Source organism: Crocodylus porosus, unplaced genomic scaffold, assembly GCF_001723895.1.
Source record: "Crocodylus porosus isolate Cpor-Errol unplaced genomic scaffold, CroPor_comp1, whole genome shotgun sequence".
Classification (NCBI taxonomy): Eukaryota; Metazoa; Chordata; order Crocodylia; family Crocodylidae; genus Crocodylus; species Crocodylus porosus.
Window position 1 is genome coordinate 40,439,946 of NW_017728943.1, and position 14,863 is coordinate 40,454,808.

At 40.3% G+C, this 14,863-nt stretch overlaps 1 protein-coding gene across 2 annotated transcripts in view; it reads left to right on the forward strand.

Moving 5' to 3' along the window:
- USP34 (ubiquitin specific peptidase 34) overlaps positions 1–14,863 on the forward strand; it is a 256,166-nt gene that overhangs the window by 76,156 nt on the left and 165,147 nt on the right. For both annotated transcript variants that reach the window (XM_019549212.1, XM_019549213.1), the window contains exons 7-8: positions 2,609–2,801; positions 11,276–11,337. In XM_019549212.1, coding sequence (XP_019404757.1) covers positions 2,609–2,801; positions 11,276–11,337 — 255 coding nt within the window. The remainder of the gene's footprint in view (positions 1–2,608; positions 2,802–11,275; positions 11,338–14,863) is intronic.

The following is a 14,863-nucleotide window of genomic DNA, read 5'->3' on the forward strand; positions in this document are numbered from 1 at the left end:
CATCCCTCTTGTTTAGGCAGAATCCAAAAGCCAGACCACGTCTGGATATTTGGTGCCTCAATGGCTGTAGTTTTGTGCATGTAAAAGAATTGAACCCAGATGGCAGATAAAGATTCTACCACTGAACCATGATGGCAGGTGGTCAAGATTTAGTTTGTAACTATATTCGTATACTCCGCATGAGTCTGACCAGTACTAGCCATGATTGTTTTGGGCTGCAAATAGGTGTTGCATTTGTCCTGGGACAAAGTCTTTTGTCCCGGGATCATACAGATCTTCTGGTATCAGAAGTGGACTGGCCAAGTACGCCAGTGACACTAAACTTTGGGGTAGAGCGTCTGCACCAGAGGATAGGTTGGTGATCCAGGCTGACCTGGATAGGCTTAGAAAGTGGGCGGATATAAACCTGATGACATTCAATACAGAGAAATGCCAGGTGCTCTACATGGTGGGGGGAGGGAACCTGTAGCACGCTTATAGGCTCAGCAGTGCTACACTTGCTAGCACCACGGCTGCAAAAAACTTGGGGGTCATGACTGATCACAAGATGAACATGGGCCACCAATGCTTTGTTGCAACTGATAAAGCAAACAAAATTCTGGCTTACATCCATAGATGCTTCTCAAGTAGATCTCAGGATGTCATCCTCCCGCTGTACTTGGCCTTGGTGAGGCCACAGCTGGAGTACTGTATCCAATTCTGGACTCCACTATTCAAGAAGGATGTGGAGAAACTTGAAAAAGTGCAGAGGAGAGCTACATGCATGATCAAGAGGACAGGAGAATAGGCCATATGACGAGAGGCTGAGAGCCATGGGATTCCTCAGCCTGGAAAAGCGCAGGCTCAGGGGTGACCTGGTAACAGCCTGTAAGTATATCAGGGGTGTGCATCAGGATCTGGGGGAACATTTGTTCACCAGAGCACCCCAAGGAATGACAAGGTCCAACAGTCACAAACTCTTCCAAGACCGTTTTAGGCTGGACATAAGGAAAAAATTGTTTACTGTCCGAGCCCTCAAGGCCTGGAGGAGATACCCCCAGAAGTGGAGCAAGCACCTGCTCTGGACTCTTTTAAGAAATGTTTGGACACTTATCTTGCTGGGATCCTTTGACCGTAGCTGACTTCCTGCCCCTGGAGTAAGGGGGCTGGACTTGATCTTCCGAGGCCCTTCCAGTCCTAATGTCTATGACATCTAAGATGTACACACCTACTGTCCTGCTTCAAGTCCTCTATGTGGCTGATAATATGTAGTAACAGTTTTTCCTAGAACATCCTGTTGTACATCTGTACAGTTCTTGCAGTTCCTTTCAGGGACAAGCTGGTCAGGCTGTAAACTGTCAACGGACATCTTCTGGTGTTGGAACGGCAATGCAGTTTAGAAAGGTGATGTGTAAATAATTGTGCTGCTCCTGTTTTGAACTGGGTCAAGTCCTGGCACAGTCAGTCCCAGGTCAAATTAGACATCTGTTCATAATCTTGCTTTGACCAGATCTAGCAGTTTCTTGCTGTGAGAGAGCAGGACTAAGTTCTCTGTTGTAACTCTCAGTGCATGATGTGATTTTTTAAAACATTTTTTGACTTCTACACTAGGTATACCTTGGTATTTTTTACCTAAATTATCAGGAAATAGTAAGCTAGTTTTAAATTCTTCATTAATTTTGGTTTCCATGTAAGATTTCCAATAATCCTTGGTAATAGTGGTTCATCTTGAAAAAATCCAGATTGCCTTTCTGCTGCAGAAGATTACTGAACAGATATTCATAAACTGAACTGACATACACACTGATATAACATGGAAGGTGTGACTGAGCAAACGCAGTTGGTATACAGTTGTGCTGGGAAAAATGCTGCCATGTGGATATGGTACATTTGCTGTAACTAGGTCAAAACTTAATTGCATAAACATGGTTTTATCTGGTATAGTTGAGACCTACAGACGGAGACATAGTTACTTGGGATGTTTTATACATAAGCGCCAAGGCTGCTCTGACGCACTGGAATTCCAGTGCGCACCCCCCCCTCCCCTTCCCGGCTTTTGGAGCACGTGTAAAAGTGCCCTCGGATAAGACCATGTTGAGATTATAACCGTGACATCCATGTTCTAGAGTTGCGTCATCGAGCCTGCAGGACTCCTGGATACCCCAGGAGGCTATTTATCATATATTTTAATTGCTGAGTGCAACCAGATACCTCCAGGCTTGTATGGAGTGAGCAAACTGGCATGATGCGCTTGTTGCGGGGCGGGAGAGAAAGCTTCTACAAACCCCAGGTCAAGGTTGGGCTTTCCAGGTGTATTACTTAAGAGTCGTACGTTGCTTTTGGGGAAAGTTCTTGTGGAGATATTCAAAGAAAGTTGAAGAGATTTACATTTAGAATAATACTTGATTAATGTATTCAAAATCACGGTTCTCTTTTTTTTCTCTTTTTTATGTATTTATACTAAGCTATAGATTGCTTATAATCACTATGTTTTATTAATTATAATGCATTTTTAGGCTTCATATTGTTACAATAGAGAAATATATATTTAAATCAATAAAGGTGGTGGTCTAGCTGAAAGAATATTTGACCATATTCTATTTAAATTTTGTCACTTTTTTTATTTTAGGTATTTATGTAAACTGTCAGACCAGGAGTTGCGGCAAAGTGCAGCCCGGAACATGGCAGATTTAATGTGGAGCACAGTTAAAGAGCCGTTGGATACAGCCTTATGTTTTGATAAAGAAAGTCTTGATCTTGCATTTAAGTACTTTATGTCTCCAACTCTAACAATGAGGTTGGCTGGACTGAGCCAAATAACAGTAAGAATTTTTTTAAATCTAAAACTCTCTTTTTAGGAAAAAAATATCCCTCTTTTCGTTTACACATTATTATTTTTCTTCAAATAGTAACAAAAGACAGGATAACTTTCTTACAAACAGTTGCAGGAGAGAAATAAGCAGATGGATTAAAATGTTAATTGTAATTTGTTAGTTGTATGCTTATCGGGTTTCATCTAAACTATAATAAAATGTGTTCAGAGAGATCATTAAAGTATGGCTTTATTTTGCAGTATATTTGATCCTAACACTCTCATTGATCTTTTTACTTTACAAAATGGAATTGTAACTGTCATCTTTGTGTCCTTCCCTGTGGCTCCTTCTCTATGGCTGTATCTGAAGTTTATAAAGCCCGTTGGTCTATTTTTTTAAAGTTTTCCAATATCTGAGTTTGCTATAAATATATTCCTCTTTACTGTAATAATCTTGTACAGAGTGGTCCACTTGCTCAGAAAAAGCATTCATATGGCATTCAATATGTATCTGAGTTAAACAGATTAAATATGCTTAATACCAGTACTTGGAAGAAAGGTTAAAAGTTTTGCATTCTAAAAAAAGTAGAAATTTAAAGTAATAATATACAGCCTCCAAAAATGTCGTATAGTAAATGCTAATGACTTTGGATAGCACTTCTATTATTTTCTGGAAATACAGATTTAAAAACGACCGCTTGCAAGGAAGACATTTCATTTAATTCTTGTGAAACTGGTCTCACACATACAAAGAGCCTTGCTTGATAAACTGCTTTGTAGACCTGTCATTCCAACAACTGGAGCATGTGGTGTCAATACATTTATTTTCATTTGAAAAAAGACTTTCTTGGAAAATGCTGTTCTGAAGCATAGTATCTTCTTCACAGCATATTAATAATCTGCATGCCCCTTATGGTTCTGATATGTCTGTTGTTTGTAATATGCTCTTATTTGGAGAAAATCAAACTCTTGGCAAGAAAATGTTCCTATACCTAGCTACAATATCTTCTGCAGTGGAAATCCAGTTTGCTGTTATACTGCTTTCTTGTTCTTTATCAGTTCTGTTCCACATACTAATTTTCCATGTATCCTCAGTTTTGGTAAGAATATAGTACCTGCTACAATAAAGGTTCAGTCAGGAAGTAGTGATAAGTGGAGAGGGAGACTGTAGCTTGATTACAGTGCATCTGACCATTCTTTCTAATATAATAAAGGGCTTAGTCTGTCTGTCTGTAATGCTCTTGGAGCACTCTTATTGGTTACTGAAACAACCAATCAGAGTACACCAAGAGTGTTACAGACAGGAAGTGGCGGTGTGGCGGAGTTCCATGATAACAGCAGGGGGATGAAGCGGGGGCCCTGCTCCTTGGAGGCAGTGGCGGCAGTGTGGGGTGCTGGCGAGGGAGGCCAGAGAAGCAAGCTGCCCTCCTTCCCCTCCCTGTTCCTGGGAGGCGTTGATGGTGAGGTGGAGGGGAGGGGTTAGGGTTAGCAAGCTCCCTCCCTTCCCCCTCCCCCAGTCATTCTTGACAGGCAATTCATTAGTATAATATATATTGTGAGTGGTAAGAATAAGGTTGTTTAACTAACATGTCCACTTGATAACATGTCAGTTCCCCCCACCCTGGTTTTTAACTCTTTGGATTAACTGAACTTTAAAGACATCTGTACATACTATTAGTGTTACAGGTTTCCCTCCCTTTATCTGTACATGTATTCCTGGAAAGCAGTGCACAATTTGAATTTGCATAGAGGGAGCCCACTTTATAATGTAACAAATAGGGAAATGTTCCAAGACCTCGACTGAACTGATCCCCAGGTTCATTTCTACAGTTTTTTGACAGAAGATTTCTATGAGTATTGTACAAATGGGAGTACTTTCCACATCTTGCCTCTGTACATATTTCCTGCACATCCAGTACTTTAGGATGGTGGTGCTTATAGAAAAGTGACTATCATTTTTAATTGGTGGTAATTTATACATTCATGTATAGTGAAAAGACAATGGATAATGGAAATTCAATCAAATTGATCGCTACTTTGAAGCTCTGACCTCTGGTCTACCTCTATAGGTCTTGCAGCCACATTTAGTCTGGTACTTAACTATGCACAGTTTCATCAGCTAACATGGGTGGGCCAAACTCTGCTACCGAATCATGTTAAATGAGTATATTCCACTTAAAACTTGTGAATGTTTTCTGGGTATGATATGGCACTGCCCACACATGTTGGTTAAACAGCATTAGAGCTCCATTTGCTCTTGATACTAGACAATTTAAATCTTATTTTAGTTCTTATCTTATTATATATCCACATTTTCAGTATTATAATTAATATTTAGAGGTACTTGAAAAATAATGTAAAAATGGTGATTTTGAACCAATCAGCACATATTTTAAATTGGTTCATTAAAGTCTTCCTTAAGCAAGGAATGTGGTTAATTTTATAGTAGAGGTTATGCCCTGTATGAAGTACAAACTCTGTTAAACAACTCTAGTCAGTTAGTGTTGTTTTAATTAAAACAGTCGGCAGGGCTTAGGATGTTGTCAATTCAGCTTTGCATTTATGTGATCATAGGGTTACTTTTTAATATAATTTTATTTATCCATTTGGAAATTTAAAAACAAACTGTGGAGAAACTAAACTTGTGGAAGAAACTAATTGACAGCATTTTAATATATTTAATACTTGTTTTTTAAAAATATTTGGTTGCGTTTAATAAACGTTTGGTGAGAAGGGCTCTGAAAATTTCACTGAGCAATGTTCAGGAGACTTAATACAGCTTCACATCTGTGGAAGGATAAATCAGATTTTTGTTTAAGTGGTATATACCATAAATATATATGGTTATATTTATCTCTTAATATCTGAGGTATTATTTTAAGGTATGATTTAGTTAGGGGGAAAAACTGAGTTCCCATATAAATTAACTGTTCAAATGGTGGGGAAAAATAGAGAGGTCACTTGATCTTAAAACAGTCAAGCTCCAAATTAATTCGATAGGTCATGAGTTACAGCAAGAAATGTTTCATAGCTGCTTAAGATATGGTCTGTAAGTACTTCCTTTATTTTTTGAATGCTGTCATCTTTTTCCATTTAAATGTTTTAACATTTAAAAACAATTGCCATCTTAAAATAGAATGCCTCAGGTTGTGGATTTAGTATTTGCAAAATTTTAGTCAGTATAAAATCTATGTGTAAAGTATTCATAACTTAGTCCAGTTGTGGCATAATAGCTGAACTGGTGGCTTAGTGAAAAAGCAGGTTTTTAGTAAAAAATACACAAGCATCGTATAAAGCAAAATCATATGGTTTGTAGTTTAAGGTAAATAGTTTATCCTTCAGAATGAATCAAACCTCTTTGTATCCACTTCTGTAGTTTTCTTTTGCAAATAAGCTCTATCTGCTCCAAAATTGTCAATCTATTTAATAGTCTTTTTTTTTTTTTTTTTATTCTAGACAGACCAAGCATAGGAATTCATTTGCAGAAAGTTCTACTGTTACTTTTTTTGGTTGGCTGTTTTTTTATTTTATAGTGCTTTCTTTTGGAAGAGACCCCTCTCTTTTTACCCATACATTTTCATATTTCAGTAACATTTATTGTATTTAATTTGTATGTCTTGGCTAGGGTATTCACTTTTAATTGCCAGGTTCAGGCAAAAGTTACTTTGATTATTGGCAGATACACTGGGATACAGATCTGAACAGCAAATTTACAGAAGTCTTGGTGCTTGGTATTTAGAATCTTTGTGCTTCCTTGCAAAAAAGACTCTCAAGATTGAGAGGAATGAAGCTTTGTCTGTCAGTTCTTTTTGTTTCCACATACCTGTGTCTTTTCAGATAAAATTGGGTGACCGGTTTCTAGTTTTCTTTCTCTGTTCATATTTTCAATTTGACGTATTCAGCTTGATATCATAGTCTATTCCTATGAAGTCCCGTGTTTCTCGTACATATTCAGCTCCATTTCTGTATTCTGCCCAAACATTTGAAAAGGATACATATGATTGAAAAATGGTTTCCTTTCCTGAGTGTTTTACTTTGGCCATGATATCCTACTCCACTCTCCAAAGTCTACTCTTTTGGAAGTCTACTCTATAGACCAAGTAGTTAATGTAATTTGAAGAGATTTTCTGAAGTCTTTTTCATTTAAAGATTGGCATTAAAAAGTGTGTGGAAATTCCATCCTTGAAATATCATAATTCAGTGTTATTTTACAAGATATTCAACATTAAAGAGTGTGGGGTTTTGAAAGATGGATCTTTGCTTATCCTTCTTGGTTGCATCCACACAAGCATGGACATTTTGTTCCTTGGAGACAACTAGCAGCAGGACACCTTGTGCTGTTGCTAGTTGTCCCTAGGGATTGCCTGTGCCACGTGCCTTCTGGCACATGACAGGTTACCCTGTGTGGGGTAGAGGAGGCTGGGACCAGCACTGGGTTGGCTCCAGCAGACGTACCTAGGGCCCTGGGGGCCTTCTGGGGCTGCAACAGCAATGATCTTGCTGCTCGGAGCCTGACTGACAGCCAGAGCATGGCTCCAACTGGCCAGGCTCCAGTTTTGAACGGTGTGCACTGTTGCCATATGCACTGCTTTGCATTTTTTTGTGGGGGATATTTTGACCTCAGGATATCTAGAAGTCAGCAGCGACCCCCTCCCCTCCCCCATCCTTTCCTCACCCCAGTGCTGCTACCTTGCAGTGTGGAGAATAGCTGAATGTGTGCAGTATGTGGTGTTGCAGACATGTCTGCTGTGCCACATAATGCATGGTTGTGCTGATCTGGACGTCCCTTGTGGTCAAAATTTCCACTGTCTCAGGACATTACTAGCTGATTGTAAAAAGTCATTTTTTTCCCCATTAAGGTCTTTTCTTCTTTTTTTCTACAACCTAATCTGTGCTTTGCTTATGTCCATCAAAAATCCAAAGCTTTTCCCTACTCCTTAAGGCAGTGGTTCTCAACTGTTTTAGACCTGAGGCACTTCTTGTTTGACTTTGAGGTATCCCTTTGTAACTTTTGTGAAGTGAGCAACACTCTGTTTCAAAAACTTATTTTTTATTACAGTGCTTCCCTTCTTGCAGATAGGCCAGGCATTGCCCAGAGGGGGGTGGGCAGTGGCCAGGCAGGGAGGAATATGAGCATGTACTTATCTCTTCACATCTGCTTATCTCCTCTTATCTTGCAGCACCCTTCAAAAGATTTTGCAGAATCCCACAGTGTCCCAACACTCTCTTAAGAATCACTGCCCTAATATATAGGAATAAATCAGCAGCCCCAAATTATTGTTTGGAAGTTTGTGCTTTTTAAAGGTTACCAAGTTTCTTTGTGGTTTTGACATTACTTTTTTCTTTTGTATTAAGAAAAAATAATTGTTTTAGATCGCTATAAATCAGTCCAGTAGAGAATCTTTTGGTCTGTAATTTCCAATAGTTTTCCCCCAATTTTTTGCTTTTTCCTTGATCAGGAATTTTAATACGGTTTTTATGTTGTAATCATGGTAAAAAGAAGAAGAATTTGTGGCCTTTTTATATTTAAATATGTTGGGCAGGGTTTCTTTGTATCAGTGTTTTCTAGGGGAAATTTGGATTTCTGTGCAACTAAATTTATCATTTGTAACATTAAAACCAGCCTGATACCATTTCTTTCTTTTTGTACTTCAGAATATGCCTTGAGGAGATTTTTTTTATCTGAAATTTTACAGAAACATTAGTAATGTTTCAGTTAATTTCTTTATTGATTTCTTGTTTTTCAGACATCAAAATCCAGTGTATTATGGAAACAAAATAGTTATCTTGAAGGGGGAGTTCAGGTTTTTTTCTGTTGTGTCATTCCTGAACTTGCTTAATTATGAATATGACTTTTAATAACTCGGTAATTAGGATGACAAGGACCAGTTATTTTAAGCTGCACTTGGAATTTCAGGCCCTTAAAGAAGGCACTTTGTCTGAAAATTATCCAGCTTCGAAATGAGTGTCTTTTGTAAAGAGTGACGGAGATTGGCTCTGTCACTTAAATATTAAAATGTCATTGACTTATAACTCAAACGTAACTGTTTTGTTGGGGAAATCGTACCTGATTTTTGGAGTTCATTATTCTTGTCCTTTGTTGTTCTTGAAAACTAGGTTAAATTAGTTTTGAACACATTTCATTCAAGAGGGTTGGAGCTGGGGCTGACAATCAGCTAATTACCCTGGGACCACGACCTGGTTTGAGACTCCAGTGCAGTCCTCATGGCTAGGATTGACAGTCAGCTGATTATCAGTCCCATCCCCAGCGCTGTATTGGAGCCAGTTTGAGACAGTTGTGTAGTCCCAGAACCCCCTGCCCTGGGAGGTCAGAAAACCTTATGTGCAGCTCAGTTGTGCTCATAATTTTTAGAAGTCCCAGTGGACAGGGACCCTGGGATACTCAAACCTCTCCTCAGGGTTTCTGTAGCCAGAATGTGTCAAGTGCCTTGCTCTGCAGCTCCCTAGGACAAAATGCAGCTCCCCACAGCAATACAGTCAACCTGCTTGGTCTTGGGGAACCCCATGGATCCCTGTAACCTGGTACCCCTGGTCCAACTGATGACTTTGCCTCAACTCAGCACTGTAAAATCAGTGGGGTCCAGCACCGTACAGGGCTAGATCACATGGCTGTTAGCCTGCCAACATGGGGATCTGTCAAGCGAGCCCCACTGCATGCTGGGAACCCTGCTCCATGGTCAGTTTAAGGCATGATGGAAACCAGGGACAAAAAGACTACACACATTTTCTGGAATATTTTTGTGGCTTGTTTCCCATTTTGTTGTGCCATTAATTGTCTGAATGTGTGGCTGGGTTGCTATTTAAAATGTGATTAACAGGCCGATCGCATCTTAAGTGTAATGTTTGCCAGAGGCCAAAGGCTAAAAAAGATACATGAAATAGTAATAGCATTATAGTACAGAAATTGATCAGAATCTCTGTTCAATGATTGAGTGGGAAAGCATGAGATTTCTTGTCCTTTTGTGAAGTACCATACCTCTACTGAATGGACCTGCGTAAATAAATTATCCAAAAAGATTAGGGCAGTTCATATACTTGGGATCTTTAATGCACAACTAAGGTTAGCATATTTTTGGCTATAAAACCTGGGTGCTAGAATTCTGAATTTCAGTAGGGTATGTTTGTGAAACTGCGCTAAGGTTTAACTTCTAATTTTAATTCTCCCCCATCCTCTTCTCCATTCTCAGCTCAGTGTCCTGAACCCTCTTGCACTATCCTGATACAAATCATAGCCTTTCATTCTAGCTCTCTTGCACATGAGTATTGCTTTCTTTGGATAAATATTAGTCCCTTCATGCCCCACTTTCCCCTGTCAGTGTTCTGGCCTATATTAATTGAATCAGTTTTAGTTAATTCTGTCAAGAAGATGACCCATTTAGCTTATAAGGAGATTCTTCTGGAAATATTTTGAGGGTAACTTGTGGTTTTGAGAAGAAGAATTCAAACTCGTCTGTAGGATTTCTGTTTTGTTATATAGCAAAATAATGGTTAGTGTTTGAAAGAATAATCATATATTTTAATTTTGGACTCTGCATTCAAAGCAGCTTTATATAATCACTGAGCATTTTTCTGTGGAAATTCTATTCTACTATTGAAGATGTCTTATTGTAAAGTCGAGTTGGTAGATATAAGAGGATATTTCTTAACTTTTTTCTGTGAAGCTGTATATTCAGAAATTCAGAGACCTCTTATGAGCACTTTGCATGTATGTATGTATAATTGAACTGTTCCAATCAGACTTTTAATTCAATGAAGGAATCAAATCAAAATATTAAAAGAATATTTCTGTTCATATGTTGTCTTCTGCATAATATATTCAAGGTAATTTGGAAGGATGCACAGAAAAATATATATACCCATGACATTATAATGGTTATAAAAGTACTAAGTAGGGGAGAAAAAATAGTTCCTTGATGACTGCTATAAAGTCACTAGATAAATCAGAGCTATGATAATGGAGTTGATTGGTGCTAAGATGCCAATTTGCATGATTTAAATGTCATTGCCCATAAATATTTACTTGCCAATGCAAACATATTTGTTAAATACTTGGCTTTGAGTTTGGAGTGGGTGGAGCATGTTCAACATAAAACTGGTATAGTGAAAGTAAGGTTTCAAAAGATATTTTTTGGTTAAACGAGTACATTAATTTGATAACTGTTACTGAATAGCTAGCATTCTTGCTCATGCTAGTTTGTTGTTTTAATCAAAAATATTTTTAATTCTTGGATAAAATTTTTTCAAAAAGAGGATTTTGGATTATATTATGAAAAATTATTATTTAAGAAAATTATGTTCTGAGCACATCTGTTTGGTATAATTTTTCATAGCTAAATGATCTGTCCAAAGTGTTTGCTTCCTTATGTGTTTCTTTTCATTGCTGACTTTTTTTTACATAAACACATTACCATGCAAAATAACATTAAAGTTAAATTATACTTTCTTCCTTTTTTCTAACTATAGAATCAACTTCATACCTTCAATGATGTGTGTAATAATGAATCGTTAGTTTCAGACACAGAAACGTAAGTAGGAACATTATTTTGCATACTAAAGTTTAAGCACACTAGACCAGTGGTTCTCAACCTTTTTTGTACCAGGACCCATTTGTAAACATCAATGGCCAGTCCCAACTCAGTGCTCCTCACTCCCAACCTGCTGCCCACTGCCTCAGCCCCCAGTGTGTCAGGCGTGGGGGCCCCAACCAGCCCCTTGCAGGCTGGAACTCTGCCAGGCTGCAAGGGAAAAGCAACACTTTGCCACATTGTCCTCCTTTTAAAGGAGAATCCATTTTTAAAGTTTGTTCACAATCATTTCATGTATTTGTTTGACCCACTTCTGGGTTGCAACCCACAGGTTGAGAAACACTGCACTAGACAAATCTCAGTCTTTTATAAACTGGCTGTAGATTTCAGTGTTGGGAGCAAGGATTTTCTAAGATACTTACTAGAAATATTCCAATCAGAGTTTTAATTCAAAGGAGGAATTAAATAAAAATATTAAAAGAATATTTCTGAACTCTTCATGTGTTTTCTTCTGCATGATATATTCAAGGTAATTTGCAAGGCTGCACAGAAAAAATACTGAAGTTATAAATTAATAATTAACATTTATAGCTGGCTTTTACACTTTCAGTGTAATGTACAAAGTAAACTAATAAATCTTTGCACAAACGTTAAAAGATGGGTGAGTATTATTAGCTCATCCTCTTCTTCCTGTGATGCAAAGATAAGTGAGATCTAGAAATGATGCATCTTCTAGAATTATATTAGGATTAGAATTAGAAGTTTCTCACTGCTAGTCTTATGCATAGTCCATCAGACTACACTCACACTTATTTATTTTTCTTGGAAGTCCATGGTTGTATATTGGGCATATGTTAAAAAACAAAGCTATCTACAATGTTTTAAAATCAGCTCCTATGAACAGAAGCAAAGTTCACAATGCTTGTGTGATGTCGCTGTACAGTGATACAATATTAGCTTGATATGATCTCTGTATCTCTTTGTATTTTCTGATGTTTTAAAATATTAAAGATCTGTGTGATTATTTGGATAAAATCATGTCTTTGAACACATACAGTTGAAATTAGAAACTTTTTACTTCTGTTGGTACTATACCTATTTTAAATTAAGACACTGATGCTAGATGTTAGCAATAAGAAGACACATCAGTTTTAAAATCTTATTTATATGTATGTGAAATACATAAATTAGTATCTAACGGGGAATATTACAATTGAATTCTGTAAACCTTTATATTTTACTGATATGCACTTTAAAAATTCCATATCCTTTCTTTTTTATATATGTGTATTCTAACAATGACATAAGTACAGGATCTTTTCTGTTACCAATAAACTTACAAATGTAGCAGCATTGTAGGCCCCACGTAAAGTAGCAACTTTCAATGCGATCTTTTGCAGTTATTAATTAAAAATAAAGGCTAGAAGTCCGGAGGATATTTTTTACCCCACTCAAATGTTGTTAAAGTAGGCTGGATGTTGGAGATAACTATTTTATTCTGTTCCTGGCATATAGAAAGTATTGCTACAAACTCCCTTTGTTTTGTTGGGTTTTTTACTTATTAAAGAATAAAACTTAATTGTTTTGTGTTTTTCCTGCTTTTGTGCAAAAAATCAAATAATTTTATATTCAAAAGCATAGGCTTTATTTGAACTTGTATTTTTTTTAACTGATTTTTTGGTTCCTGTGAAATACCCCCAGGCAGGCTATAGATCAGGGATGGGCAAAATACGGCATTTGGGCCAGATCCAGCCCACAAGGCCATTCTATCCGGCCCACAGGGCCCCTAAAAAGTTTAGAAAATAAATATCTATCTGTCCTTGGTTCCTGTCAAAAATGACAGGAACCAAGGTCAGTTGGACCCAGGGGAAGCCCGGCGGGCTCTCACAACAGCAGAACCTGCCCGGCCCCACCCCCCCAACCGGAAGCCCTAGTGGGGGCTTCTGGCCTGGGACCACATGGCTTCACTGTGCTGGAACCTTAGATAAGGGGGAAGGGCAGGGGAGGACCCCAGGCAGGGAAGGAACCTGGAGACAAGTGGCCCGGGGAAAAGCTGAGTGCGGGGGGGGGGGGGGGGGGGGGGGGGGGGGGGCGCCCCCAGCCACAGGGCAGGTGAGGGGCCACTTCCCTCCCCCTGCCCCTTGCTCCTAGCTTTTCCCTGGGCTCCTTTTCTGCTCCTTCCCAGCGTGGAGGAAAGCGGCCCCTCACCTGCCCTGTGGCCAGCACTGGTCTAGAGCAGGCACAGGCAGCCCCACATGGCACGGGGCTGGCAAGGGGCTTCTTTTCTCGCCCCTGCGCTCAGCACCACCTTGTAACCCAGCTCCACTGCCAGCCTGGGCCCCGTGCTGGCTCTGGGCTCTCCCGTTGGGGCTGCATGTGGAGACAGCAGCTGCGGCCCCCCTGCTTGCCACCCCAGGCAGTGTTTGCCGCTGCTGCCTGTGGGCTGCCCCATGTGTGAGCTCTGGGTGGGCGGCAGCAGCCAACACTACCTGGCACAGTAAGCGGTGGCGGGGGGCGGCTGCAGCTGCTGCTGCTGCTGCTGCTGCACGCAGCCCCAACAGGCAAGCCCGGAGCTGGTGCAAGGCCCAGGCTGGCAGCAGGGCTGGGTTAAAAGCTGGTGCTGTGTGGGGAAAAATGGTCCCTTACTTGCCCTGCACTGTAGCCACTTGCAGCTCACATGGGGATGCCTGTGCCTGCTCCAGGCAGCCCTGTGTGGGCTGCAAGCGCCTGCAGCAGGGAGCGCTGGCCACGGGGTGGGCAAGGGGCTGCTTTTCCCTGTGCCCAGCACCAGCTTCTTCCCTACTGGTGAGCAGGGGTTTGGGGCTGTGCGCTGCCCCCTGCCTGAACCACAGGGCTGGGGGAGCACTGGGAGTGAGTGGGCAGGGAGCCAGCAGGAGCACAGAGCCTGCACATGTCCCAGGGCCAGTGCCAGTGGGGCCCAGAGCAGGGTGGCAGGAGCGTGGGGTCCCAGCCAGGAGGGGCTCTATGGAGCCAGGCCAGCTCCCCACTCTCCCTGCTGGTGCAGCCCAGCCTGGCTCCATAGACCCTTGCTAGCCTGTGCCCTGCTTTGGGCCCCACCGGTGCTTGCCCTGGGACATTGGTCCCAAGATGGTGGCCGGGGGACGGGGCACCTGTCAAGGGGTGGGGCTATCCATGCAGCCCTTGACAGCCTGCCAAAACTGGGTAAGTGGCCCTCCGCCTGAAATAATTTCCCACCCCTGCTATAGATGGGTACCTTAGGCAAATCGCAACTTTACTGAATGGAAATTTTGTTATTGGCTTCATGGAATCAGGATTTTGTTCTATGTATATTTCCCTGGAAAGTATTTTTTTTCTATATTATCTACTTCACGTGAAACAGCTTTGCTATTCCAGTCCTGAGCCTTTGCTGAATAGAGGACTGCCAAACTTGTGTCAAAGTATATTTTGGTTTGTTAGTTAGACAAATGACCTCTAGAAACTGAGACCAGTTGTCCAAGGAACTGAAGTATAAGAGTTATGTTTTAAAGTATTGTTAATACACATC